Source organism: Suricata suricatta, chromosome 8 (assembly GCF_006229205.1).
Source record: "Suricata suricatta isolate VVHF042 chromosome 8, meerkat_22Aug2017_6uvM2_HiC, whole genome shotgun sequence".
In the NCBI taxonomy this organism is placed as follows: domain Eukaryota; kingdom Metazoa; phylum Chordata; class Mammalia; order Carnivora; family Herpestidae; genus Suricata; species Suricata suricatta.
In genome coordinates this window covers 95,015,354-95,040,739 of record NC_043707.1, presented here as the reverse complement: position 1 = coordinate 95,040,739, position 25,386 = coordinate 95,015,354, and the positions used below count along the sequence as shown (strand labels likewise).

At 44.1% G+C, this 25,386-nt stretch overlaps 1 protein-coding gene across 7 annotated transcripts in view; it reads left to right on the top strand.

Moving 5' to 3' along the window:
- The window catches only part of FGGY (FGGY carbohydrate kinase domain containing), a 418,690-nt gene that overhangs the window by 10,451 nt on the left and 382,853 nt on the right, over window positions 1-25,386 (top strand). For all 7 annotated transcript variants that reach the window (XM_029948058.1, XM_029948056.1, XM_029948055.1 and 4 more), the window contains exon 2: window positions 11,727-11,941. In XM_029948058.1, coding sequence (XP_029803918.1) covers window positions 11,741-11,941 — 201 coding nt within the window. In that variant the 5' untranslated portion in view covers window positions 11,727-11,740. The remainder of the gene's footprint in view (window positions 1-11,726; window positions 11,942-25,386) is intronic.

The window sequence follows — 25,386 nt, the reverse complement described above, 5'->3', positions numbered from 1 at the left end:
GAGAGCCCTCATTTCCTGTATATATATATATATATATATATATATATATATATATATATTTTTTTTTTTTTAAGTGGTTTTTCCTGTGCATGTAAATAAGGTTCCTGTTACTTCATTTTTGGCTCCCAGTGGAGGTCTTCAAATGTAATTTCTGAAGGAAATATAAAGAAGGGGCTATTGGAGGGTATGGGGAAGGGGTTTTGAACTACCCAGGCACCAGTAATAATGGGACCACTTTTACTTCTTGAGGCCTGAAAGGGCACATGCAGGAAGCAGATCAAGAGGAAACAGAAGACACCTTCCAATTAGGATGATTTTTAGTAAAGGAACTATTTAGAGAGATGAGGGCAGCCTGAATCCCTGGGGCTAATACAGTAGGATTGTTCTATCCTGTTTCAAGGGGTTCGGTAGGGGAGGAATGGTTAACAGAACCCAAAAGGAGAAGCTCTGTGCAGAAAGCTGCCTTCAGAGGCTTTGTTACCGTAGTTCAAGAGATGCAGGTAGTTCAGTGCGAGGGAGTCTGGGCTTACTCTCCTTCCTCCCTGAAGGCTTCTGCTAGTGCTCTCCATTGGCCAAACCCAACTAGAGGACAGAGGGTTGGGGCGCCTGGAGATCCAGCCTGTAGCCCTAGGACACTTGATAGGCAGAAAAGGATTGAGTATATGGTGGGGGTGGGGCAGGCTGAGAGTAACCAGCCCAGGAGTCATAACCTCTAGATGCTGGGCTAACAATCAGCGCAGTTGGTGGTGCTGCTCACTGAGAGAGAGAGGAGAGAAGGAATAGTATGTCTGGGCTGTTGGGGAGAAGTAGGTTTGACATGTGAGGGAGAAATGATGAGATTTCCTTCCCAAAGTAGGAATACTTTCCCAGGAGACTCCTGTAACAGCACCCCCTCCCCTGCCCCCCGGCCTTCATCATCCTATATTATTGGGGAGGCTCTTACCAACATGGAGAAGCAGAGTCATACAGTGGGTACGTACACAGTGATATATTGTGATACATGTGTTCAGGCTCAGTGTATTCCCAGTTCCCCGGCCATCTGGATTTGGGCCTCAGCTACAGTGAAGTCTGCTGCCGACCAGGCTGACAGCCGAAGAGCTTGCATTCTGCTAAACTGGCCACAGGATGGAGAGATTAAGAAGGGACTCCGTTACTAGTGGGTTGTGGCCGACGAAAGCTGAGAGGAAGACTCTGTAAAATCAAGAGTGATTTCAACAGACAAGTCTCAGTGTTTGTCGTTCGTGGAATTCTGGAATGGTGGGATTACGGGCCAATTTTGAGGTTAGGATGAGGCTACTGTTAGGATGTTTAAAAGTATTCCATGACCCGTGGAAGGGGCATAGGATGGAAGTCCTTCTCTGGTTTTTCCTGGTTCTGTGATGGTGGCCAAGCGACCTTAACTGCCCAGATCCATAGCTCCCCCACTTCTAATTATGAATGCCGCCAGGGTTGTTGGGAGTATTAGCAGGGTCACGTTGTAAGTCACTGGTCCTGTGCTTGGCACAGAATAAGCACTCATGAGGAATTTATTGATCCAAGATAAAGGTTGGCTCAAAGTATAAGTATGTTTGGGAAACATTTGGATTCACATGAAGATACATCTTGATAAAACACTAGGAAGAGAGGAGTAGGGTACTTGACGAAGGCTCCCTCAAAGCCCTCCTTTGGAGACAGTTTGTGAACATACTCAAGCTTCCTTTCCCTTTTCTCTTGAACAAATTATTCTGATATTAGTGTCATTGGATACTGGGCTGCATGGGTCACTGATTTGTCTCAGTATATGTTGCATCCAGGGGGTCTCCAGGCAGGTAGAGACCTACTATGTGCTTACCGCATGCTAGTAGTACAGCTTACCTGCTCTCCACATGTTGCATGGAAACATGAGTGTCTGAAGATCCTTCTTGTTAAATGTATGCACCTTATTCCCTTTATTTTAGAAAAAGCCATGGCATGGAAGAATGGTTATAGGAATGGAAAATCTGTAACGTGGAGGAAAGATGGCCAATAGGAGGTCACTAGAATCCTCTTAAAGCATTTGAAAGGGACAGCTCACCTAAAAAAGATTAAGTGGTTTAGATGATCCCATAGGACAGAAATGACGTGTGGAGGCTGGGAGCCACGCAGAGCAGAGCTCCACTCAGTATTAGGAAGATCTTACTTTTTACCACAGTATTAGCCGCTCATCGTGAAAATTCAGACAGCAGAGAGAAGTTCAAAACTGTTTCCACATTTCCACAACCTTTCTTTTCCCTAGGTGTCACTGCAGGAAGCGGGAGTTTGTGTGTTCTTCCTGAATCTTGTGTGTTATGTCTTAGTACAATACATCGACTCTGAAACTGTCGCATTTGTCAAGAGGGCTTTTACAACACTGGCTGTGGAGTTGCACTCCCAGGGTTTCTGAATCAGTAGGTCAGGGATGGAGCCTGAGAATTTACATTTCTAGTCCCCCAGTGATGCTGATGCTGTTCTTCTAGAGAGCACTGTTTTAGAACCACTGGTGGTCTGTCTTCTTTATGAAAGACAAATAGTACAAATGGGGTCGGATTATACTGTAGTCTCTAAGAATTTGCTCTTTTATTTAATAACATACCATTAGCATACCTCTTTAGCTCCTTCTTATTGGTACTAATAGCTCCTTATGTATAAGTTTTAGCAATTCCCCTACTCATAAACATTGAATATGTTTCCAGGGTTTTTGTAAGGGTGCTCTTACCTTAACAAAAACATGATATAGTGTATATTTTTTATATATATCTTTTAGGTGAGCCAGTCCATCAGTTCTTACAAGTTAAACTGTAGGGTAGGGGTGCCTGGGTGGTTTAATCAGTTGAGCATCCAACTTTGGCCCAGGTTATGATTTCATAGTTCGTGGGTTTGAGCCCCACGTTGGACTTTGTGCTGACAGCTTAGAGCCTGGAGCCTGCTTCGGATTCTGTGCCTCCCTCTCTCTCTGCCCCTCTCCTGCTTATACTCTGTCTTACTTTCTCAAAATTAAATAAACATTAAAAAAAATAAAACACCTATAGGGTAAAAGGGGAGATTTTAAAAATGGATAGATAGTGGCAGATTGTTCTAGAGAAGGCTGAACCCCTGACTCTCCCACCAAAAGTGTGTGCAATGACCTATTTCCCTGTATTCGTGCCAAAACAGTATCAACAGTTTCTCTTTTTGTTACATGTGAATTTGTTGTTTGGTATTATATTTCCTCTCTTTTGTGAGGCTAAGTGTTCATATGTATTCACTGTATTTCTTTTTCTGTGAACTGCACGTTTGTGTTCTTTGCATCACAAGAGGAGGAAAGAGAATGAACACAGGTTTCAAACATTCATTGAGGGATGGTTAGCAGCTCCTCGGGTTGTTGTATAGGGGGTTGACATCAGGGAATGGGGGTAGGGAGGTGAGGTTAGAGAGGCAGGCAGAAGCCAGCACTTTGAGGTCCTTGGTGCCAAATAAAGAGCTTGGGCTTCTTTTGGGCAGAAGCAGCCTTCTTTCAATCGGTGGTTTGAGTTTGTCCCCTCGCTCTTGGTAATTTTGACAGGGCATGTTTGTGAAATGGCACCATCCAGCTCTCCAAGTGTAACATTTAATCTTCAAATAACTTGTTCATTATGCCTTTCACCTTGGACCTAAAATCTTCTTGGTCATGCTTCATAAATAGGTAAACACAAGAAGAGGCCAAAGACCTTGGCTTCTGGCTGAGCATGGTCTCTGAGGAAGGAGGTCTGGAGGATTGTGGGTGGGGAAGGGATTTTGTTGCTCTAGCTAATACTGCCCTGAGCCTTTCCTGAGTTTGCGGACATCTGACAGCAGTCACTGAGGTTGGGGGTTCTTCTGTTGTTCTAATTTGAGTGACTTTTCTTGGAAAAGCCTTGGATTTCAGCCAGTATGCTAATGATAACGGCCTTGCTTTGAAGGTCTGGTTAGTTCTGTAGAAAATCAGTTCATAGTTAATTATGTCAGCAAATCAACAGCCTCTTGGAGAAGAAAGTGACAGAGGGAGAGAAACTACATATATATTTAAATTATTCAGAATGCAGAGGTCAGGAATTCATGTTCCAAAAAGAAGAGTCCATGTAATAATAAATCACCAAGTTTGTGTACAGTTTTCCCTGTTATGAGCTTAGCTTGGTAATTGGCATACTGAGGTTAAACTATAATAACTTTGCATTCACAATCAGCATGCCAGCCTTCACTCTCTTTCTGCCTGTCTTGCCATTTTTCTGCTTCCAGGGTCCTGGCATGGGAGCATGAGACCATCAGACTCGCACGCTGGCTTTTAGTGAACTCAGTGTGAATTGGATTTGCGGAAGATAGACTGACTCAGATGAGAAGACCCCTTGTCCTAGGAGTTTCTCCGTCTTTTCCCCTCCGTACCCCCATCGTCTCCCCTCCATACACGTGCCTGGTCAAGGAGGGAGATTGCCCTGAGGGAGGAGCCAGGGGCCTCACGCAGAGACAGGCCTGCTGATAGTGCTTCTGGAACTCTCCAGGGGCAGAGTCCCTAGAGACTTTATTTTAAAAGGTATTTGACTATTGTATGCATTTAAAAGCCCATCCGCCACAGCCCAGTACTTGCCCTGTTCCTATGTGACCTACACCGTGCTTACTGGCCGGTAGGAGGACCTAGCGAGTGGAACACTCCTCATGAGTATCTCACGTTCCTTAGAGGAGCATTAATAGTGACATCGCGTTTCTCAACCAGAGCAGAGCAGCAAACTTGTAATGTTTGAGTGTCCCAGGAGATTTCACAGGATGGACAGACCTGCGAGGGCATTCTGAGTTTGCCCGGGATAAAGGCACCTTGTTTAGCACAGAAAGCCAAGTCATACCAGGGACAGCAGCAAGAGCCCTGCTCTGGCTTGGACAAACTTGAATTTGAATACAGCCTTCTTTGTCTCCTGGTTTTGTGACTGTCAACTAGAGATCGATCCTCACCAAATCTCATCCTCCTCATCTGTCAATGGGAGCTGCAGCACATAACTTCGATGGGTGTTCTAAATGAGGTGTCCCCTCTCCCTTTCAGAGAATAGCTTGGTAGGGCATGATAAAAGGCTTCTGAGGAGTTGGTTTATTGGATTACAAGGATTGGAAAGAAGAGAGAGTCAGCAGGGTCTTACAGAAGAGGATGTGGGAGATCCAAAGTTTCATCTGCTGCTAAGGCGGTGTTTGTTATTGGGAGTTTGGGGATGTCTTCTCATGAGTCAGATTTTCCATCCATGATTTCTTTAGGACCTATACTGTGCATTTGTCCTCGACATGGTTGGATTTTGTATTTGTGTCAGCTGTTGTGTTCTGCCTGTGTGGCTTGTGGAGGGCGGTGGTTTTGGTCACCATCCAGGACTGGCTCCGTTTTGATCCTGTGGCTGCCACATTGTGAGGCAGGCATGGGGGTTTGGTGAGTCCTGACTTTTTTTTGCCTTTTGGAATCTAACTTTGAATTAAAAGAACAGCCAGCCTTTCTCCTGTCTGATTTAATACTGTGCATCCCCTTGAATACCTGGTGCTTATATGTAAGCATGGGCTCAGTTCAGGGCACAAAGGCCCTCAGCATCCTGAAAAATACTGAGTTTCTGATCTAGTGGTTGGAGCAGTGATGCAAACAGTGAACTGGCACTTCGTCTTCCGACCATCATCTCCCGTTCTATGAAGAGAGGTGGTGGTGGGTTGGGAAGCTTGGCCCCCAGAGTGTGGCTAAGGGGCCGGCAGCAGCTCGAAGCCACTTTACGGCCATATGTAATTTCACTGGGTGCCTTAGGTTTCGCTGGAAGCCCCAAAACCAGGAATAACCTGAGTCATCACCATTTGATCTTCAGTGATCAGATTCTTTGGTTAAATTCTCAGCTCAAAAATCAGAGATCCTGTCTCTTTCAGCAAAAGCTCCGTAGTGTCCTGGCACAGAGAAAGTACTTAATGTTTGCTTCATTTACTGGAATTTGAGCCGTTAGACTGAGAACACCCAGGTATGGACAGTGTGTATTGCAGGTGTCCAGAGGTGATTTGGAAGGGACATAATGCTCGTCTTCATAATTGGAGCTCTTTACGGAGTGTGTATCCTATATCAGGTGCTGTACTAGTCACTTCAGTTATATAATCTCAGTTAATCTTTCAGAAATATTCTGAGACTGGGGCCACAGGAGACAGATTTTCACATTAAGAGGAAAAGTGACCATGAGTCACTTGTGAGTAACCTGTGCTGTTTTCTCCCATGTGTATTGTTGGAAAAACCACTAGGCAACCAGGTATTATTGCTCTTTACTTCCCATCCGGAGCTCTCTTGCCCTCTTCCAGCCTGTGAGATTTGCTTGAAGTGCCTTTCAGTTCTTTCTGTTAGAGGGACAGGCGTACTCACTGCTTCTCTTCTTCTTTCCAAACTGACCAACCACCCACTTGCAATATAACTAACCGAATAAATAAATTGTGTGGAACTCCTGTGCCTGGGCTCACAGCAGAGTCCAAAGATCAAAGTTGAAAGAGGATATTGAGTTCCTTCTCAGATCTCTGGGACACTGTTTCTGCGGACGCTGTCACCTAATTGATCCTGGAGGAGTGGCTTTTTTTTAAGAGCTAGGACTGAAGGTAAGCTCATTCACTGTGGAAGAGTGTAGTCGTAGGAAACAGTGTTATTGCTGTTAGGTTTTGTAGGGTTTGGGAGGAGGAAAAATACAAGAACAAGCCCCAAATGATGGGTTTTTGGCACAGTATTTGTAGCATTGACCCCCCTTCTTAGAGCTGAAATAGTTTTGCAAAGAACAGCCTCCTGTGTCTGTGTCCCTATTTTTCACGCTGCATTTGAACAACTTGCACATTTGTTGAAGAATAAGCTGCGAAGCCTGTGGTTTCCTGTGGCCTATTTCTAATAATATTTTTACAGGCTATTATTTAATGAACCATATAAATATTTATCATAGGAACAGTCTTTTGATCATGAACCAGGGCTAAAAGTGAGTCCGTCCATGCCGGGGACTTGGATAAGGAGGCTGCTTCTGCCCTGTGAAGTATCTTGCAGACTGAGAAGTGGCCCAGGACTTGTGTCTGGCACAGCCTGAGTTTTTCTCTATTACTTTTCTTTCTCCTGGCCCCCACAGTCCATGTCCTCATTCTGCCTACCCGTCACCCCCCCGTAGCCCTAATAGTAATTAGAGTTTTTAGAGCCTTCATCTTTGCCTTAAAGAATGAGACGAACCAAAGTTTCGACCACCACCATTCCTAAATTGGGCTTTGCAGCCGTTCCAACTTAGCCTCCAATCCCAGCTCTTCAGGTTCTTTGCTTTACTGCTGAGAATCTCAGTCTCCTTAACTAGGAAATGGGTTCACACTGTCTGTTTCACGGGGTTGTTGCAAGGATTAGATGGAACCACAAAATCATATGGGTGATTTGCAAAGCAGAGCTTAATCATTGCTAATTGTGGCTACATTTGTTGTTGATATTGCTATTGAAGAAGTTAACAAAATTTTGTTTTCAGTCTGGTCAGTTGGTTTGTGAAAAGATCTGCACACTTGACATAGAGGCTGAGGTTCATATCCGGGTGCTGCTCTTTACTGTTTGAGTGACTTGGGCGAATTTCCCCATCCCAGTATAAAATGGTGATAGGTTTACCAACTTGGTGGAGTTTCATTTGGAGAAGATTAAGGCATGTGGGCAAGTGCCAGACACACCTAACCCTTTTTTTTTTTTTCTTAACAAATTAGAAAATGGAATGTTTTCCATTTTGCAGTTATTTTATTTTTTCAGGCAAAGGGGAACTGAATACAGTTTGGAGTCCAGGACACAGCGGAGCGTACCTGTGACCCGGGAACAAAGGGCACAGAGCCGGAAGACAAGGGATCTGATTTGAAGGGAGTTCTCTGGTAGAGTTTTTAAAACTCTCAGTGTCGAGTTTCAGGGAAGCCGCCCAAGGACTTGAACTTTACTTGCTTCCCTGCTTTCAGGGTCCAGGTGTGGAAACAATCACAAAGAGATCACTGAAAACTATAGTAATGGGAAACGTGGTGAACCTGAAATATTTAATTAGGATCCATTCCTTAGAAAAACATGAACTAGGAGGCATGTGTGAACAGTCCAGGAGGTATGATGTCCTTGTCCCTGCGGGTTTTACTCTTTCTGACCAGTGCTTTGGTAACGTGGTCTAGAAACAGGTGGTTTACCAGAGAGAGGCAGCCTGATATTGGGGACGGGGCCATCTCTGAAAGTGAGCACCTTGAGTTCTGAGTCAGCCAATCTTAGACAAAGTAGGCAGGGTCCTTGTCAAATAGGCATTTAGTAGATGGGGGAGAGTCAGGCAGTATAGCACCCTGAGAATGGTTAGGAACTTCGGAGCCACAGGGAAGGGGTTTGCTGCCAACTCTATTACTTACTGGTTACATGATCTACTGCAGCCTGTTACTTTATCTGTCTAGGACTCCATTTTCCCCTCAGTGAAATGGGGATGATATTAGGAATGAATCTTCAAGGGTTGATGTCAGGATTAAAAGTGGTGTGGTAATGTAAGCAAGCTGTTGAACAGAGCGCTGGAGACGCAGTAGGCATAGTACCTTTTATTATTCTGTAATGATAGGTTTCAGAGGTATCCACTGGTCACAACGACTCAAGCTTCTGCTTTGTGCCAGGCTCTGGGTTGGCGCTGGGGATAGCTGTGATCTGGGCACCGGTGGAGCTAGTTGTTGAGTAGTAAAGCTCCTCTCTTCTTATGAGGTAGGAGCTCTCCTGAAGCGTGGGCTCTTACCTCTTTAGTGAGGACTGGGGTCCAAAAACCAGAACTGAGGTAAGCCCTGGGTCAGTTGCAGAGCAGAAATCTGTCTTTGAATTTTACTAGAAATAAATCGAATGTGTGGGTGGCGGAGAAGGAGATGTTGCACTCCCTGCAGAGGAAAACGGAGACAAAAGTGAGGAACCCAGGCTTGAGGAGCTGGGCTCGCAGGGATGGGAGAAGCCTGGATGGCTGGCAGAGGTGAGCTGAATGTGTGTATAGACTCTTCATTTCCTATTTATTTTTAGGTTCTCTCCGAAGTGTTGAGGATAGCCTGGGAGAACTCTAGCCAAGGGCCGGGGGCTATTGGCAAGTGAGGACCAGTGTTAGTAGCACCCATGGGCCTTCACACTGGGGACAGCGAGAAGCAAAAGGAGGGAACTCCAAGTAAAGAAGATGTAAGTGTGGCAATAGTGGGAGGGGGAGGAACTGGCTTGGTCAGTCTTCTTCCTGTTTGCAGATAAAGAAACCTGAGGAAGCTCTGGGCCAGGGTGCTGTCCTAGTTTGTCCCTGACTCTGTCCTCAGCTCATAGGGTGCCCGGTGCCTGGCACAATCTCCATTTCTTTGACTGTCAGTCATTGATTACAAGATGCATTATTATTTCATACACTGCTAAGAAAGAAAATGCTACCACGTAATTGTAAGATGCCACTGATTGTAGGAGTCACTGATTTTAGAGCAGCAAGATGAAAAAAAAATGAGTGCCCTAGAATTAATAAAAATATGGTTGTGGGCATTCACTAAATGTTAATTGGATGAATGAAGCATACAGAGATTAGAATCAAGACAAACTGCTCATGCATATAGGTACAAAATGAGGAATTCAAACTATTAAAGCATGAGCTTGTTCATCCATGTTTTCTATCAATTTCACTGATCTAGTTTCTCATTCAGTAAACATTTATTGAAAGCTGATGATATACTAGGAGCTTGGCATACCGAAATCACTAAGTTCCCTGTTTTCAGGTTCAGGCCAGTAAGGGAGCCAGACCTGGCACGGAAAAGAAATCCTGTTTCACAATGGTTAGGTTTTAAAAGAAAGCAGGGACACGGTACGCAGGTGGCAGCAAGGGACAGAGAAAGGCAAGGATGTCTTTCCTGAAGGGGAGATGGTTGAGCTGGAGCTTGAAATGTGGGTCCCGTGGTCACCAGGCTCACAAGAGAGGAAGAGGTGAGGAAGGGAAGGGCGAATATGAAGCAGTGGGTGGGGCAGCCCGAGGCAGGCTGAGCCTTGAGAACCTGCGAGGAGTCTCAGAATATCTGAAGTCGGTGTAAACCTGATGGGACGTGTGTTAGACAGGGAGGCTCGTGGTGGGCCTGGCATGCCATGCCCAGGACACCATGCTATATTTCAGCCATCCAGAGCCCGAGAGAGGGCCCCACAGAAGGATGGCCGCAGGGAGAGGTAGAGGGGGCACTGGGCTGATCTTGGCTTCAGTGGCTTGAAGAACACTAAGGAATGTGTGGCTTGATGGCTGGTGCTGTGGGTCCCGTGTAGTTCCCAAAGCATGCAAGCGAGGGAGGCAGGCTGAGCAAGCCTGGACGCTGGAGCCCGGCTGAAGGTCGCACACGTGCTGGCTATGGCTTCACTCCGTTTCCCTCTCCACCTGCCAGGGAGCCTGCGAGCCGAAGGGGGCAAACACTGTTGGGGAATCCCTGTGATGAGGTCAGAAGCAGTCACCTTTCCTGAGTAGGATAAATATCCAGGAAGCAGCTGAACATCTGCAAGCGGGCTGCATTTTAGCGTCCCCAAGTGTAGCTTTGCCCAGGAAACATTACCTTTTTGAAATTGACAGGCTCAGGCTGCTTTCTTGGTTGAAATGAGACTCCGGGTGCAAAGACTGCCCCGGGCTCACCTGGGGAGTTGTAGCCTGTTTGTCGGTGCAGTTGTCTTAGGGGCTTGTTCTTGCTCTTGGAAAGGCTGATCTGGGAAATGAAAGGCGCTGGGAGATTTCTGTGTCATGCGGGCTAATCTGACCAGAGGGACTGAGAGCAGCGATGAAGGCCAAGGAATTCCTGAGTGTTCTCTGGTCAGATTTCCTAGTAACCCACAAGGGGTCTGTAAAGAAAACAGACGGTCTCGCAAATTCCTGATGCGGTCTCCTGAGAGGCTCCTTCCCAAGGCCCAGTCACTATGTGACTCGGCTGCAGCGCTGCAGGCTGTTAAGAAGGAATGGCGGAAGGGGCATCCATGGGACTTGGTGGTACCAGATGGGAGGCTGTGGGTCCGGGCCCCCTGTGAATGCTGCTGCCGCCTCTCTTCACGTCCCAGTGACCTATTTCCCCATCAGTACAATGTGTGTCATTGTAATAATGTACATTTACTCTTCCTAAGTGTGTGGACCTACCTTTAAGAGAAATTACCTTTAGGAGAAAAGTTAAGTATCTCTTAGAGTCTCTCCCTGATGACCTGTAAATTCGAGATTACCTAAGTAGACTCTCCTTCCAGGGTCACAGTGAGGAGTACAGGGGGGGGTGCATGGATTTTTCACAGTGCTTGGCATATGGCAGGTGCTCAGCAGATAGTTTTTTGAATGAATGCTTGACAGGGTAGATGAGCTTCCTTTTCAGTACTGTGGCTGCTGTCCTCATTTTGATTCAAATCTAATGAGAATAAATACGTATCTGTTAACTCTAGATTCTCAGGATCCCACAGCCCCGTATTTACATGTAAAGCACTTCTTACTAGGTATCATGACTTTGCTTATAGAATTGTGTGATTGGTAGCTGCTTCACATCTGACTTCCTTCCAAGAATGGAAACTCCACGTCTAGGGCCTTGCCTATCTCGTTTACCCACCACCTAGCTCAGTGTGTCCATTAGCATTCTGTGAACACTCTGTATTTTTATTGGGTGAATGACGAAGCAAATGACCACCAGATAGCGGCCCTCCTTTTGTTTCCACTTTTAAGACATTTTGGGCCCGATTTTGCAGACCTACTTGGTCTTCATGTGGTTTTTCCCCTTGATCTCTGCAGGTGAAGGGACCACAATGCCCGGGGGAGATCAGGATCCAGGGAGCTACTATGTGGGTGTGGACGTTGGAACAGGCAGTGTCCGTGCAGCTCTGGTGGACCAGAGGGGCATCCTTTTGGCTTTTGCAGACCAGCCAATTAGCCAGTGGGAGCCTCAATTCAACCACCATGAACAGTCTTCTGAGGACATCTGGGCCGCATGCTGTGTTGTCACAAAGGTATGGGCACAACTGTGGCGTTCTACCCTTGCAGAGTCTCCCCTGCCCTCACCTGCTGAGCATGTCTCTTTTGTACCCTTGGTGTCAGGGACAGTGTTGGGGTACTTTAGATACAGGCGTGACCTTACAGGAGCTCACAGGCTAGTGGCAGAGACCAGTAGACAGCTAGACTATGACTTCGTAGGTACTAGGGGCTAAGTGGCTCTGGCTGGAGCTGAGGAAAAGGGAGCTCGGGCTCAGGTGGATGGGACAGAGGGTGTGGCACCTGCAGAGGATCTGGCCCTGTATGACTGATTCTGGAGGAAGTCACGATATTCCTAGCTGACACCTGCTGTGCCTTCATACGTGCCCAGCGCTATGGAAACCGTGGTAGCATGTGTCATGCTTGTGAATCCTCACAACAACCCTATGAAGGTAGTACTATTACTACCCCTGTATTACTGGGAAGGAAACAGGCACGGAAAGGTTAGGTGACTTACCCAAGTTCATGGCGGGACTGGAACCTTAAGCAGGCTGACTCCAGAGCTGCACTCTTAGTCACTGGACTGTCCTACCTTCCATGTGGATAGGTCAGGGGAACCTCGTTTTATTCAGAGGCAGCAGGGTGTGCAAAGGCGTGGTGGCATGCACATGTGGTGTGTTTTGAGAAAGCACAACATTGAGTTGTGCCAGGCAGATGTTGATGTTGAGTGGCCTTGGATTGCAGTCAGGCTGCTGGTGATCAGGAGCGACAGAGATATTTTGTTTGGTCTGTTTTTTGTTTTTTGTTTTTTCAGAGGGAAAAATAAAGTCCTGCTTTCTCTCTTCTCTCTGTTCCTAGTTTTGTTCCTTAAATATTCATGAAGGGCTTGGTAATTTGCAGATGGACAATTCACCATTCTGTCCATATCGATCAGTCTGTTTAAACTTTAATGAGCTCTGAGCTGCTGTTAGTGCCCCCAGAGAAGACGGCAGAGAGAGGAGGTGGGGGTGGGCTGCGCCGGAGCGTTTTGTAGAAATAAAAGTGGGGGCCCACCTCTTCTGCCTGTTTAATTTTCCTTCTCCCTCCCCATTCTCGGCCCCCGCCTTGGTGAGAATCTTCTACTCTTTGCCCTTGGGTCTCCTTTGTTCTTCTAACATATAGCCTTTCTTGCCATTAAGGAAATTGTCAAGAAGAAAATATAATCCCCTGATGAAAAGCTACTTTAAAAAAGGTCTGCTCTAAGTACAGCTAGGTTTAATGGTAGGTTTTTAATCATCTCCTGGTGCCGGCCAGCTCACCAGCTGTTTGAGCCCTCTGAGCCCCCATGAGTGCCCTGGGCATTGGTCCTTAGTGAGACTACCTCACCAAGGCTATTGGGATAAAGGTCTTGGGTCTTAGGCTGTCCCCCACCTCGAGTATGGCTGTGTGACCGTGTGCCGGAAGACACGGGATAAGCGTGACACATTTACTCGCAGCTGAAGCATTTTTATATTCGGGACTTAGTACACAGATTCCGGAACTAGACTGTCTGGATTGATGTCCTGTTCCCAACGTTGATTAGTTTGTCTTTTTGGACCAGGTACTCCATGTTTCTTGCCTAAGTGTTTGTATCTCCAAGATGGGAAAGATGATGGACCTTATCTGCAGCAGGTTGTTGTGAGGATCAAATGCGTTAAAGCCTATATGGTGCCACGACAGTACCTGGAAATGAGAAAGTGCCGTGTTTCCCTGTGCTGGTGATGGTGGTAACAGTAACGGAAATGGGTCGATGGTGGAGGAGCGTGAACTGAGATAGAATGCTGAAACGTTAGAGGCAATTAGGGAGGCACCTCTGGGACCGTCCACTCACTCCCTGTCTTTAGGGTTCCTCGTATGTAAGATTTTGACAAGCGCTGGCATCCGGCAAAGGGTGATGTAAAATACATCCTGCCCTGTGTCTTCTTTTTTAAGGGCTTCATGAAGTTAAGAGCTTGAGAGCAGTTGTTAGGCTGTTCACACGGCCTGAGATGGTTGCCTCTTTATCACATTAATGAGAACAAGAACAACAGTATGCTGCTGCTGATGAACTACCACTTCTCGGGCACTCATTAAGTTCCAGGTAGCGTGTTGGAGACTTCACATCCGTTGATGCGCACGACAGCCTCTTGATGTAGTTCTTATTCTTCTGTTTTGGAGCTGGAAGGAATGAGCTTTGAAGGGTTAAGTAACCCCGCCCAAGGTCACGTGATTAATCTGAGCAAGGGGTGGACTGCAGCTGCCCCCTCATGCTCTGCCCGTGGCCCCTCTCCCCCCGGCTTATTTCACTCCCCATGCTCCCTGCTTCGATTTCATGTTAAACTACCTGAAGTGTTTTGAATTTGCCACTCTGTGGGGAACCTTGACCTTACCCTGATTGTTGTATTAACCACACTGAATTATAAGTGCCTTTACCTGGCTGTCTGCTCATGTGAAAAATGTGTGCCCCCTCGTAGGGGTCATGTCTTGTGTATCTGAATGTCCCTAGAGTCCCTTGCCTGTGGTAGGCCCAGTTCATGTTTGTTGAGTACATGAAGGAGTTAAATGCCTCTGTTCTTTTTCTCTTTTTTTAATGTTTGTTTGTTTTTGAGAAAGAATGCAAGTTGGGAAGGGGCCGAGAGAGAGGGAGACCAGGATCCAAAGTGGGCTCTGCGCTGATGTGGGGCTCAAACCCACAAACCTTGAGATCATGACCTGAGCCAATGTTGGACATTCATCCAACTGAGCCACCCAGGTGTCCCTCTGTTATTATCATTATCTGGCATGTTCCTCTCTTCTTCACCTGCCCAACTCCTGCACAGGCATTTATAAGGTAATCGTAAGCATTATTTCCTCCTGGGAGCCTTCCTGGATGACCTCTGGCAGCCCTTGTCCTCGTTGCCCACCTCAGAGGAAAGAGAGGGTGAGAAGCCCTGCCCTGCTGCCCGAGAGCCCGCTGTCTTCACCTGTCCTTACCGCAGAGCGTTTTATCTGGTCCTTAACAGGTTTCACTGTAATTGGGGACTTCTTTGGTCTCTTTAATACCGTCACCCCTGCATGCCCAGCATCTAACACATTGCCTGGCACAACTTTGCTGCTCAATCAATGGTTGTCGGATTAATGTTACTTAGAGCTACAAAAAACAAAATTCTGGCGTCTCTTATCTTAAATGTTGCAGCAAACTGTGTGAGACTGCCATTCTTTTTGGCACATGGGGTTATTGAGGCTCTGAAAGGAACAGGTATTAGAGAAACAGGACAAGACCCCTAGCAAGGTGACTCCAAATCCTATTCTCTCTTCTGCTACTTCCGCTGCTCCTAAAATTGGCAGGTCTTTATTGGGTCGGTACTCACATACCTGCAAAGTGCTATGGAAAAATGCAACTTCTAGAGGTATATACATTGTCCCTGATTTTAAGGGCTTACATCTCTTTTTGGAGCCACAGTCTTAATCATCCCAAGAAGGTGAGAACATTTCAAGCTAGTGTATGATTAGTACAAGCTTCCATTAGGAAGAAGGAAAAAGAAGCTAAAGCTGTCACTCAGCCTACGGGCATTTGTTGAGTGTCATTTAGGATGGACACTTTGAGCACCTGCTACGTGCTGTAATTTTTGCTAAACTGGAGTGTGTCTAGAAGAGGTCTATAACAAATTCTCTGCCCTTAAGGATGAAATAGTTCAGTTGCATGGAAAAACCCAGCACCTAGGAAGCCAACAAGTATTGTTTTGTTCTAAGTTGCAATAAATATGAGTAATGGTTGGAGGGAGAAGGAGCAGAAGAAGGAGTAGCCCATGTGGGATTGAGCAGGCAATGTTAACCTTTTACATTTGTAGAACCTGTGTGGTTTACAAAGCTCCTTCATAGCCATTTGATTGTCATACAAGTTGGTGGGGCAGGGGTGGTTGTTCCCATTTTACGGTTGAAAAGAAAAACTTGAGACCCAGAGAGTTAAGCAACCTTCCCTAAGTCACCCACGAAGTTGGTGATGAGCCTGAACTCAGGTCAGATCTCTGCCTTCTTTCCATCGCCAGCACCACATACCACTGGATCAGTGCGAGGACCTAACTGATCTCATGTATGGGTTTCCCCTTCCTGGTCCTTTCTCTGTCTGGGAGCTGGAATGATTTTTGTTTTAAAGTTTATTTACTTTTTGAGAGAGAGAGCGAGCGAGCGAGCACGAGAGTGAGCAGGAGAGGCACAGAGAGAAAGAATCCCAAGCAGGCTCAGTGCTGTTAGCACAGAGCTTGATGGAGGGCTAGAACCCCTGAACTGTAAAATCATGACCTGAGCTGAAATCAAGAGTTGGATGCTTAGCTGACCGAACCACCCAGGTGCCCCAGGAATGATTTTTTTTTAATGTAATCTGATCACGTCACTCTTGTTTCCCATGCTCCCATAGCATCACACTACTGTTTGGTAGAACACCAGGTCTTTAATGTGGTCTTCAGGTCTTGCATGGTTTCGGCTCCACCTGCTTTCCTGGCCCATCTCCTGATACTTCTCTCAGCTCCTTGCATTCCAGCCACACGCTCCTTCTGTCCTGCCCTCAAGCTTGCACTGCTCCCTCTGGCCTCAGGACCTTCACACACATCCTTTTGTTCGTTTTGCCTTCTGCCAACATCTCTAACCCCTCATCATCCTTGGAGTCACACTATCTAATACAGCAGTCTCTAGGCACACGTGGCTATTTAAATCTAAGTTTGTTAAATAACAGTTTGAAATGTGGTTCCTTGGATGCACTTGCCACATTTCAGATGTTCAGGGCCATGCATGGCTGATGGCTACTGGATTGCACAGCACAGAGACAGAACGTTTCTACCACTTCAGGACGTTCCATTGGATAATGGTGCATTGAATCTTAGTTCAGAAGTCAGTCCTTCAAGGAAGAAGCCTTTTCTCCCCAAATCATCTCCCAACTAAGCCACATGTTACTCACTGAACGTTGTCACAATACCTTGTACTTTGCCTTCAGAGAACTTCATGTTGTTGGTGAGTCATCCATTTATGATCAATAGTAATCAAATAATAAAATCATTATATAACCAACACATAAATGAGGTAAATAATGATACATTTTTATATTTATTCATTCATCTATTCATTTATTAAAGAGAGAAAGCGAGCACAAGCAGGGGAGGGGTAGAGAGAGAGGAAGACACAGAATCCAAGCAGGCTCCAGGCTCCGAGCTGTCAGCACAGAGCCCAATGCAGGGCTCAAACTCACAAGCCATGAGATTATGACCTGAGCCGAAGTCGGTGGCTCAACTGACTGAGCCACTAGGTGCCCCAATTTTTTAAAATTCATATTTCTCTTGTCTCCTAGAGTTGATGCTTGGGGCTGGGTGGGAACTACAGTTTGCTTACCCAGGTCCTAACATCCAGTAGACTCAGGAAGTGTAAAAAGAATGAATGAATATAGAAATTGGGAGCTCTCTACTCTTAGTGGAGAAAGGTTGAACAAAGTTGGGAGCAGGTGGCAACTAAGGGACTCTGGAGAACTTGGAGAGGATTTTCAGAGCCAAAGGAATGGCATGGGCAGATGGTTTCTGATAGGAAGAAGGGAGACTGCAATGCATGAGGAGGCGGACCTGGAGTAGCTGATTCTGAGGCCAATAGGGAGTCTTCTGGAATCATCCTGAGTGTCAGATTGACCAACAACTGATTCAAGATGGCCTGGAGGAAACAAAAAGTAAATTCAAGGAGGCCAGTTAGGAGGCGGTTTCTTCTAATGAAATGCTAGAGGCTGGGATTCCTTTGAACTATAAGCTCTGGGAGGCTGGGACTGTGTCTATCTTGTTTGCCATGTGCACTCCATGCTGCTACATACAGGTGCTTGATCGTTTCCCTTTAATAATGAATGGCTGGGTGGGAATGTTGGCAGAGGGGTAAATGGGAGTGACAAGACTGACGTTGGAAGGAAGATCTCACAGGACTTCGTGATGGTGGACAGGAAGAGGGGGGGAGGCAGTTTCAGAGTTTCCCTTCTTAGAGGCGTGTTGGTGTCCCTGACATAAGTGGAAACGTTTGATCTCTGTTTCCCTGCTTGATCTTCAAGGGACAGTACCACACCTAAGCCAAGATGCTGTGCAGGTCATAGTCTGGGGTTGGACTTATGCATTTCACTAGTTACTAGGGTAGATTTTGTGAAATAGAGTATCTCCAGGGGTCTTGCAAGGGTCCCCCCGCAGGCTGTATTAGCCTGGTTGCTGTTCCCACCTCAGGGCCTTTGCACTGGCTCTTCTGCCTGCCTGCAGTGCTTTGCTACCAGATTTCCACAAGGTCAGCGCCTCAGGTCCCTCAGGTGTCTGCTCAGATCTCATCTTCTCAGTAACTACCTTCCTCTTTTCTCGAACTCCCTATTCCCTGATCATTTTCTGGTGCTATATGCTTTATTTGTATCAACTGTTGTGTATTCCTAATAAAATGTAACCTCCAAAAGAGCAAGGATTTTTTATTTTTGTTTTTAATCTCTTAATCTTCATTGTTTCCCAAATACCCAGAAGAGTGCTCAGCCTGACCCTGGAAGAAGCTTGATTATATTTGCTGACTGATTGAACGTGTGAGTAATTGAATTGTGTGGGCAACAGGGAGTGATGAGCCTCAGGGAACCAGAGATTTCATAACCCCACACACCCTCAAGGCTGACAAAGGCACTCAGATCAAGATGGAAAAGAATACGGTACCAGCCCCCAAACTCAACTGCAAGCTGGACTCTGTCTGTGAGGCCCTAGGCTTTGACCATGGCTCCAAAAAGAGCTAAAGAAAGAGCCAGGTATGCCTCTGCTCCTCCAGTCCTCAGTTTGGAGGGTTTCAAAGGAACGCTGTCTCCCCACCCAATATGGCAGAGCCTGCTGATTTAAAACACATGCAGGATTGAACTGGTTCCCACCGGCAGAACAAAGCAATGCACAATCCCTTCCCCAAATATTTGTTTGCTGCCCCATAGCTACGAGTTGACAGTTGTGAGACATGGACCAGGTTACCAAATGAAGTTGCAGAAATCTGCTTCTCTGGAAATTCTTTAGAAGAGCAATGTGCTTTCTCTCTAGCTGGGGAAATTCCCTTGATGCCAAGTCTTTGGGTGAGTTTACTGGACTGCTTTCTTCCTCTGTTAATAAGAGCATTAAAAGGAATCCTTGGGTCAACGGGTCAGGTCCCAGGGATCTCTGGGTAATGTAGCTCTGACAGCCATCTTGCTGGGATGGTTTAGATGGGGATGGGGTTAGGGAATAGGGTGGTCCTGCTCCCGGATCAGCATGATGATAGAGCATTTTTATATAAGACTGGGGATGTGGCTACCTAACCAAATCAGGTTTGAATGCATGTCACAGTTACCCTTCTAGTTCCTTGTGATAGATTTCTATTGTAGAGATAAGAGAGGTTGAGCCTTTGTGACTGAAAGGCCATGAGTAGGATATGGTCCTCTGTAGGTCTTCAGAGGGCTTGATAAAATAGATTGAAGTGAATACTTTCTTTGGTCCCACTGGAAGGTGACTCCCACTGTAATAATTCTTGGGAAGATTTGAGTTTATTCAGTCTTTTCAATCATTGTTCGCTTTGCTTATCATTTTTATATGTGCTTACAGGACACAGAGTATTCTATGCTTCATATGTAACAAAGATTCCACGAAAATAGTTAATAAGGTATTGAGTGGGCTTTCCATCCTGCAAAGGCTTACTGGTTCCAAAGCACTTTTAACCCAGTTAACTCCTTTGATCCTCACCTGGGAGATGACTCTTACTCTCAGGAAACTGAAGGTCAGAAAGGTGATCTGATTTAGTGTAGGCTTTCCTGGTCCAAAGGTGGTGGGATTGAAACTCAAATGTGGCTCTTTTGATACCATATCTCATATTCATTTCTATTCCAAAGCTGCCCTGTGATATTGAGTTTTATGGAGTCTTCTGCATTTTCTCACCCAGTTCTCCTTTTGACTAACTGCAGTCCTGTGTGAGATGGGCCTGCCCAGGTCAGGCATGCACTCTCTGGGCACAGAAGCCAGCAGGGCCTCATGGTAGCTAGAAGTTAGGGCTGACTTATTGATTTGTTTATTGATGGCCCATGAGTTCAAAGAAGATTTGAGGCAGCTGATTACTCTAATAATGGCTGCAATTTATTGTACACCATAATGCTGGATGTTAGGCTAGATGTTAGGCCATTCACACCTTATTTTGCTGAATTCTCATAACACCATTAAGAGATGGAGGTAGGGTTGCCTGGGTGGCTCAATAGGTTAAGCATCCGACCTCGGCTCAGGTCATGATATCACAGTTCCTGAGTTCAAGACCTGCATCGGGCTCTGAGCTGTCAGCACAGAGCCTGGAGTCTGCTTTAGATTCTGTGTCTCCTTCTCCCTGCCACTCCCCTGCTCATGCTCGCTTGCTCGCTCGCTCTCTCGCTCTCTCGCTCTCTCTCTCTCTCTCTCTCTCTCTCTCTCAAAATTAAATAAACATTAAAAAGAAAAAAAAAAGATGGCTTTCTTTATGCAATCAAGGAGACTGGTTTTTGGCTTCCCAAAGTCCTATCCACTAGTAAGTGGATGAGCCAGGTTTCAAATTCAGGTGGTCTGCACCAAACACCATTGATCTTAATCATTGCCAAGAGATTTCCAAGTTGAGTTGGAAATACATTCCAGGCAGAAGAAGCCACATGCTTATGTGTGCTATAGAGACTTGACCCAACAAGTCAAGAGTGATTGGAATGGCTGGAATTGTGTGGCTCCCACTCAGTCACATGGCCAGAGTGGTAGAGCTAGGGTTTGAAACCAGGACTTTGTGACTCACCACGTGGCCATGTGGCAAGACAGGGAATTGGGTTTGGTCCTCAGGCTCTTGTAAGTGTAGATGGATCAGCGTCCTGAAGGCATGCAGGGCATTCAGTGCCTGCTGTGGGGCAAGGGTATTGCCACCAGTCACAGATAGTCACTCACTAGCAAATGTTCTCTGCCAGCATCCTCAATTATAAGTCTGGGATTCTAAAACAGAGAAAGGGAAAAATTGTGTACTTTCAATGGGAATGGACACTTTTGAATGGACTTTTGTGGGATTTACAAGGTTTTTGTTATGTTTCAAGATAACAGGAAACCATGATGGTGAGTCATACCTTTTCAAAAAAGGAAGCCATAGAAACAATAAAAAATAGAAATAATCTATTATTTAATAACTTTAAAAAGTACATAACAACATAAAAAATCTCCTCTATCTCCTCTAACTGTAGTTTCTGCTGTCAGAGGCTATCACTCTTAACAGTTTATTGCATACAAATTGGTCCCTGGCTTACGATTTTTTGATATTATGGCAGTACTGAAGTGGTAGGCATTCCATGGATACCATACTTTGAATTTTGAGTCTCGGTCTTTTTCCTAGGCTAGCCGTACGTGGTATGATGCTCTCTCACGATGCTGTGCAGTGGGCCCTGTGATCATGAGGGTGAAGAACTAATCCATTTATACCATTTAGTACCCATACAACTGTTCTCTTTTTCATTTCCAGTACAGTATTCAATAAACTACATGAGATGTTCAACACTGTAGGGTAAAATAGGCTTTGTGGTAGATGTTTGTGCCCAACTGTAGGCTAATATAAGTGTTCTGAGAACATTAAAGGTAGGCTAGGCAAAGCTATGTTGTTTGATCAGTCAGGCGTATTAAATGTATTTTTGACTTAGACTGTTTTCAACGTATGATGAGTTTATCTTATGTAGCCACATCCTAAGAGGAGGAAGATCTAGATATATTTTTGACCCTATTTAGAACATATCATGGATGTCTTTCCATTTCATCTTTAGCTCAACCTTTTAAAAATACTTAATGGCATGAAATATAATTTACATACCATAAAGTCCATCTATTTAAAATATGTGTTTCAGTGATATTATTGAATTTGCACCTTCGTACAGTTAACACTTTAATCTCATTATAGGACACTTCTGCTACTTCAGAGGTTGTAGTCAATCCCTAGCTCCATTCTTAGATAGCTGTTTATCTACTTTCTTTCTTATAACTGTTCTTTTTTAGAAGTTTCATATAAATGGAATCCTACAATGTGGATTTTTTTGGTTTGACTGCTTTCATGTAGCATGTTTTTAAGGTTCATTCATGTTGTACTTAATCGTAGTTTGTGCCTTTTTCTTGCGGAGTACTATTCCATTTTACGAATATGCCACACTGTTTAATCATCTGATTAAACTATGATGGACACTTGGTTTGTTTCCAATGTGGGGGTAGTATGAATGATGCTGCTGTGACTGTGTATGAGCATTTATGTTGACATACATTTTTATATTTCTAGGTAGATACCTAAGAAGTAAAATTGCTAGGTTGTGTGGTAAGCTGTGTTTAAAAAACTGCCAAGCTTCTTTCCTATATTTTACATTTCCACTGGTGACGTATGAGCCTTCCACTTTCTCTAGAATTTTCTAACATTTGGTATTGTCAGTCTTTTCCGATTGTGATTTTAGTTCATGTTTTCCTAATGACTGATGATGTTGGGTATTTGTTTGTCTTCTTTGGTGATGTGTGTATTAAATCTTTAGCCTATTTTGTAATTGGGTTGTTCTCATTATGTGAGTTATAAGAGTTCTTTAATCCATTTATAGGTCTATTATCTGATGTATTGCAAATATTTCCTCTTATCTGTAGCTTATCTTTTCATTTTCTTAAGCTTTTATTTGAAGAGCAAAATTAAAAAATTTGAATGAAGTCAAATTTATCCATTTTTTTCTTTTAGGGTCTTGCTTTTAAAAATTATTTGTCTAACTCCTGTTATAAAGATTTCCTTCTACAAGCTTTATAGGTTTCATTCTTACATTTGGGGATATGACACATTTTGAATTAATTTTTGTGTGCATATGAGGTGAAAGTCTAGAAGCCTAAGGTTTTTTTTTTTTTTAATTTAGTTTTGAGAGACAGAGAGGGAGTGTGAGCAGGGGAGGTGCAGAGAAAGAGGGAAACACAGAATCTGAAGCAGGCTCCAGGCTCTGAGCTAGCTGTTAGCACAGAGCCCAACATGGGGTTTGAAACCACAAACTGTGAGATCATGACCTGAGCCGAAGCTGGACGCTTAACCAACCGAGCCACCCAGGCACCCCTAAAAGCTTAAGTTTTTTTTCTTGCATGTGGACATTTAGTTGTTCTAGTTCCATTGTCAAACAGACTGTCCTTTCCCCCATTGAACTGTCTTGGTACCTTTATTAAAAAACCAATTGACTATAAATGTTTGGGCTTATTTCTTATATTTCTATTCTGTTCTATTTGTCTATAAATTTATCCTATGCCAATGCCACACTGATTTAGTCATGATAGTTTTATAGTAGGTTGAAGTCAAGTAGCTTAAGTTCTCTCCAATTTTGTTCTTTCTTTTACAAGTTTTTTTTTAATGTTTATTGATTTTTTTGAGAGAGAGAGAGAGAGCCTGAGTGGGAGAGGCAGAAAGAGAGAGGGAGACACAGAATCTGAAGTAGGCTCCAGGCTCTGAGCTGTCAGCACAGAGCCTGACACAGGGCTTGAACCCATGAACTGTGAGATCATGCATGACCTGAGCCGAAGTCAGAGGCTTAACTGACTGAGCCACCCAGGTGCCTCTTGTTCTTTCCTTTAAAAACTGCTTAGGCTCTTCTATATTCCTTATATTTCTATGTAGAAAGAGCATATATTAACATATATGTCTATGTTAAGAGCAGCTTGTCAATTTGTAAACAACAACAACAACAAGAAGCACCCCCCAACCAAAACCTCCTGAAATTTTTATTGAGCTTGTGTAGAATCATAGATTAATTTTGAGGACATTACCATTTTCACAATGTCGAATTTTCCATTTCATGAATATGGCATATTTCCTTAATTTGTAGGTTTTTTTGTAGCAATGTTTTTTAGTTATCAGGGAATAGATTTTGAACTTTTGATGAATTCTTTCCTGAGTGTTTTCTTTTATGCTATTCTGAATGGAATTATTTCCTTATTTTCAATTTTGATATGTTATTTGCTAGTATATAGAAATACAATTAATTTTAATATATTAACCTTATGTCCTGTGATCTTACTAAAGTTTCTTATTATTCTAGTTGCTTTTTTTTTTTTTTTTTTGTAGATCCCTTAGGATTTTCTGCATATGAGATCAGGTTTTCTGCAACAAAAGATACTTCTTTCTTTCCAATCTGTGTGCTTTAAATTTCTTTCTTGCCTTATTGCATTGACCAGAACCACCAGTTACAGGTTGAATAGAAGTGGTACGAGACATTTTTCTTTGTTTTATAACAGGAGGGAATCTTTTCATTTTATCCTGAAGTAAAATGTTAGCTGTAGGTTTTTGTAGATGCTCTTTATCTGGTTGTGGAAGTTCACTTGTCTCTGGGTTTATTAACTGTTTTGTTTTTCTCTTTTTCTGCTTCTATTAAGATCACCATTTGGCATTTGTGTTTTATTCTAGTGATATTTGTACTACATTAATTGATTTATGGATATTAAATTACCATTTGGTCTTGGGATATCTCCACATGATCATAGTTCATAATGCATGCTTTGTAGTCAATATTTTGTTAAGGATTTTTACATTTATTTTCATGGCAGATATTGGTCTGTGGTTTTCTGTTCTTTTGATGTCTTTGTATGGCTATTTAGTATGAGAATAACGCTGGCTATGTAGAATTTGTTGGAAAATATTCCCTCCTTCATTATATCTTGAACAAGTTTGTGTAGGAATGGTATTGCTTCTTCCTTAAATGTTTAACAGAACTTCCCAGTGGAGCCATCTGGTCCTAGAGTTTCTCGTTTTGTTTTATTTTGTATTTGTGGGAATGTTTTAAGTATATAATTTTGATTTTTCAAGAATAAATCCTTCTCAAAAATGAAATGCTTTGATTTTTCAGGAATAAATAAATAAGTGTGGCTTTATTCAAGTTCCATAGCCCCCAAACAGTTGTTTTCGATGATTTTGTCCAGCTTGATACTTTTATTTTGCGAAGAGGATTTGCCAACCCCTTTAAAGTACCACACTCTGAAGTTACTTCTCTACCTCTTTTTAATGGATGTAGAAGATTCCATCTTGCATATGTACCATAATTTAATAGAAAACAGTTTTTCCAAATTTTAAATATATTCTTTTATTATTTATTAATTTTTTTACATTTATTTATTTTTGAGAGACAGAGAGTGAATAGGGGAGGAGCAGAGAGAGAAAGAGAAACAGAATCTGAAGCAGGCTCCAGGCTCTGAGCTAACAGTTTGTACAGAGCCCGACACAGGGTTTGAACCCACCAACTGTGAGATCATGACCTGAGCTGAAGCCGGATGCTCAACCGACTGAGCCACCCAGGTGCCCCAATTTAAAATATATCCTTAAGCATTGCTACAGTTAACTTTCATCCACATATAACTTCACTTATGCTAATAACTTATTAAGATAAGTTCCTAGAAGTGGGTTGGCTGGGTCAAAAGTTATGCGTTTTTTTTAATGTTTATATATTTTTGAGAGAGAAAATGAGAGAGAGAGAGAG